General features: G+C 30.4%; 1 protein-coding gene across 1 annotated transcript; it reads right to left on the bottom strand.

The window, feature by feature from the left end:
- Positions 1-2,621: 2,621 nt before the first annotated feature.
- Positions 2,622-3,835, bottom strand: LOC111889783 (ATP-dependent DNA helicase PIF1-like). Its single transcript, XM_023885936.1, has 2 exons — positions 3,385-3,835; positions 2,622-3,226 (listed from the first exon to the last, which is right to left on the bottom strand). The coding sequence occupies exons 1-2, from the start codon at positions 3,833-3,835 to the stop codon at positions 2,622-2,624; spliced, it is 1,056 nt and encodes a 351-aa protein (XP_023741704.1).
- Positions 3,836-4,589: the final 754 nt, after the last annotated feature.

The following is a 4,589-nucleotide window of genomic DNA, read 5'->3' as shown; positions in this document are numbered from 1 at the left end:
ATCAACAAGCCAAAATCCTGTGAAAGACTAAGTGTGATTGGAAGCAAAAAAAAAATAAAACATAAATTCTTTAGATAAGACCAAAGTAGTCCTAAATAAGGTTGCATCAATATAATCAAATAGCTTTATAAAATCTCATAAAAAAGAAGAGTTCCACTATAATCGATTAGCATAAAAAAGTTTTCACATTTTTAAATACAAAATATCTCAAAATATAGCATTTACCTTGTCCAATAAGAAGGAAATGCCTGATTTTTTTTCTATCAATGTTGAATTAGAAAACCAAGAAAGCATAATAGGATAGCAAAAATCTAATTTCAGTTTTTGTAAAAATCCATCGGACAGAGTAAACTTTGGAAAAATCTAATTTTTTCCATCTTAATTTATGTATCACTTTTACTTATCTTCTTCTCTCGTACTCGGGATTAATAGTAGCAAAGGCGGCAGTGCCCGATGGTGCTCACATCAAGGCAAATATGGTGGTGTTACTTTTGTGACGCTGATATAAAAAGAGAACAGATACGAAGTAAGAAAAATTAAACCTGAAACGAACAATAAAAGATGCAGAGATAAGCCTCGTCATACGTCGATTTTGCTTGTGTGTTGAAGAACCAGGCGGAAGATGCCTTCTAGCGGCCGGTAACGATGGTCGACAGAGAGGGACGCCGATGGTGAGGTTGGATCGTAGTTGAAAAACAAATGGGTCTAGGTTTAGAAGGAGATGGACGTATACTTTTTGATTGTTGTGCTAATTTATAGGATATTATTCTTTTCCCTAATTAATTAAATAGTAATAATGTGTAATTACCATTTTAGTTTTTGTTATATTTATTATCTACCATAATTAAATATGTCAATATTACTATAATACCCTTAAATGATTTATTTAATAATTAATTATTTCCTGAATTCTTATTGGTGCACACAGGCACACAATAGTTGTCAAAAACATTTGAACCTAGCTCTCTCTCTCTCTCTCTCTCTCTCTATATATATATATATATATATATATATATATATATATATATATATATAAATGAGTTCTATGGAAAACAAATAACTAGGACAACATATGCTGGAACCAATAATCAAATGACACGTGTCCATTTCTTTATTCACAAGTAATGTACTGTGGAAGTTACTTATGTAGTTACCTTAAAGTGATGTGTTGTCGTGTTTTCATTGGTTCAAATATGTGTTGCCTTAATCATTCATTTTCCATATAGCCTTTCCTATATATATATATATATATATATATATATATATATATATATATATATATATATATATATATATAGTTGGGTTCAACAAGGAACCATTTTAATACTTAAAACCAAGGAACTAATCGTTTCTCAACTTTTCATCAAAAAAACTAATAATATAGATACTCATAACTTTTTATTCTCCATCCATTGATATCAAATTTGATTAAAAAAATGATCTATTCAGGTTCACATTGTGAATTTGTTTCAGATTTACATTGTCAATCTGTACAAATTCACCTTGGGAAATCTATGCAGATTCACACTATGAATTTAAAATGGTTCTTTGTTGAACTTTTGCACACACACACACACACACACACACACACATATATATATATATATATATATATATATATATATATATATATATACACACACACACTAGGTTAAAACCCGTGGAACCCACGGGTGTTAATTTTAAATTCAATTTAAAATTTAATTGTCCAACAAAACAATATTTCATTTATTTAGAACATTTATGAATTGTAATATTGCATATTTTAATAACTTTATGATTTGTAGGTGTTTAATTACACAGTAAATGGTAAGCATTTAATTACAAATGGAGATTTTTAAAACCTTCATTTTTGGTGTATGATTCTCGTTGAATTTGTTTCAGATTTACATTGTCAATTTGTACAAATTCACCTTGGGAAATCTATGCAGATTCACACTATGAATTTAAAATGGTTCTTTGTTGAACTTTTGCACACACACACACACACACACATATATATATATATATATATATATATATATATATATATATATATACACACACACACACTAGGTTAAAACCCGTGGAACCCACGGGTGTTAATTTTAAATTGAATTTAAAATTTAATTGTCCAACAAAACAATATTTCATTTATTTAGAATATTTATGAATTGTAATATTGCATATTTTAATAACTTTATGATTTGTAGGTGTTTAATTACACAGTAAATGGTAAGCATTTAATTACAAATGGAGATTTTTAAAACCTTCATTTTTGGTGTATGATTCTCGTTGAACATGTGTAGATGATGCCTTACCCATGTGTGTAATGAAATTAGCATAAAAAATACAGTACGGAATTATAAATAAATTAATTAATATGACGGATTAAGTGAGATTTGCTAAAAATGACTAAAAGATGCTACAAAAAGTTAGTTATAAATTGTGAAACACTTCCTTATAAATAACATTCGAAGGTTTATTTGTGAGTCTACCATATTTATCTAAAATTAATAATTTTAATCCCTCTCTGCTTTGAACTCTAGATAAGGAAACATACAAGTGCCCATGTGAAAAAACTGGATCTTTGAGAAATAAACCAACCTTTGATAACGATTATCCTTGACTTTTATTAATAGTCATTGCAAAACAGACGAACAAAGGAAACTGTCTTCTTGTGAATTTGAACGAATTTTTTTTTCTGATGGAGTTAAAGACATTCTTGGAATAAACTTCCGATTTCCAATATTAGTTCCAGATAATATACGTGCCTCGATAACACGTTTGTCCAATGATATCCCCTGTAGTCGTGTGCCATTACATAAACCATTTTTCTTATCAATATTTCTCAGTAACATTACTGGAACACCATTTTTTAAAACTAAATTTTTAATAGGGAAACCGGATACTTTGAGACCATTTAATACATCAGGAGAGTATAAATTTGCATCAAATTGATCATTGACAAATTCAGACTCACATATGCTATCTGAACTTAAATATTCAACCTCATCTCCTGGAAATTTCTTAAGCAAACGGTCATTTATTTCCTGAACAACTTCATTCTTTTGAGCAAGTATCGCTCCTTCTTGGAAATAATTTGTACTACTATACTTCTCCAAAATTGAAGGATATACAAACTCAATTAACGAACCTATAAGATCATCTGGATCATTAATGAGAATATCATCTGGAATATCGATAATCGTTTCACCATCGTTCGGACCATCGAGTTTGCCTTCTCCTATATCCAATAGCCAATTTGCAAAATCTCTTATTTTTCTACATCAGATTGATCCCTTCCAATAGTTAGCCTCATGTTTTTTTTTGTTAATCTACGGACTTTGCAATGTTGCCATAAATATGAAAAACTCAAAGAAGCATTTACAATGTTCTATCTACTGCCACCCAGAACAACAGGCATAATCTGTCTAAAATCTCCTCCAAAGACAATAACTTTCCCTCCAAATGGAATATTTGAGATGCTTGAATTTCCACACCTTAATACATCTTTCAAAGTTCGATCTAAAGCTTCAAATGCATGCTTATGGACCATAGGTGCTTCATCCAAAATTATTAAAGAGGCTTTTCTTAATAAGCTAGCCAACTCACCGTTTGGATTTAATTTACAAAAAGAATCCTCTGTAGGTTCAAATGGAAGTATAAATCGAGAGTGTGCTATTCTACCACCAGGCAATAATAACAAAGCAATACTGCTTGAAGCAACATTTAAAACAATATTACCATTAGATCTAATTGTTGCAGATATTGTCTTCCATAAAAAAGTTTTACCCGTTCCACCATAACCATAAACGAAGAAGACACCTCCTTTATTTTCTTTAACATCACTCATGATGTTAAGGAAAATGTTACGTTGCTCATCTGAAACATACAATCAAAGTCATTCTTTATAAGGAATGTCCTAATGTAGCTCCTCGGTATTAAGTCGATTGTTTGAAGAAGAAACGAATTCAACATCTAGGTAAGGCATCTTTGTGAACTTTTTGAGAGTGGAGTTGTTTCTAAGTAAAATTTGTTCTGTTTCGAACAAAGTTAAGTTCTTATGTTCATCTCCACCGAGTGATAAGTCTGCACCATAAATATTAAATTATTTACAAAATATAAAATACGAGTGCATAACAAGCATCACAAAAAGAAGAATGTGTTTCACCATTTACCGTGCGAATTTCATCAAATGACGTCGGACCTTTAACTTTATTTAAAAGAATCCTTAAGAAATATGCTTCACCAAGATTAGGTGAAACCAAATGAATTCTACCAATTTCTTTTCCTACTTTCCTTCGCTTCCAAAACCGACCATTTAATATCCAAACAAACTGTGCAGGAAATTCAACATATGTAAGTTCTCGTGCTTCACTATCAATTGCATTACATGTGAGATCAAGATCTTTGCGCAGGGACAAGGTTTGAGAATTCAAACCTTGAGTGAATGCTTGAAATCAATGTCTGCTTAATAATGGATGTTCTAGTCGAGATTGGAAAGACCAGTCAAGTCTTAGATAATCAATTCAACAAATGATCAAGACATTAAATGAGGACAAGTAAATAGTGATCAAAGTAAAATTAATAAATGAGGAACATGAAGA

This window comes from Lactuca sativa, chromosome 9 (assembly GCF_002870075.4).
Source record: "Lactuca sativa cultivar Salinas chromosome 9, Lsat_Salinas_v11, whole genome shotgun sequence".
Classification (NCBI taxonomy): Eukaryota; Viridiplantae; Streptophyta; class Magnoliopsida; order Asterales; family Asteraceae; genus Lactuca; species Lactuca sativa.
Note: the sequence above shows the minus strand (reverse complement) of the source record. Positions and strands in the feature narration are given on the sequence as shown.

What these genes read in the sequence shown, in the direction of transcription:
- LOC111889783 (XM_023885936.1), bottom strand. Translation starts at nt 3,835, where the DNA reads ATGAGTGATGTTAAAGAAAATAAAGGAGGTGTCTTCTTCGTTTATGGT. An exon ending in GCCTGTTGTTCTGGGTGGCA is followed by an intron (nt 3,227 to 3,384) that starts GTAGATAGAACA and finishes TATTGGATATAG; the next exon opens with GAGAAGGCAAACTCGATGGT.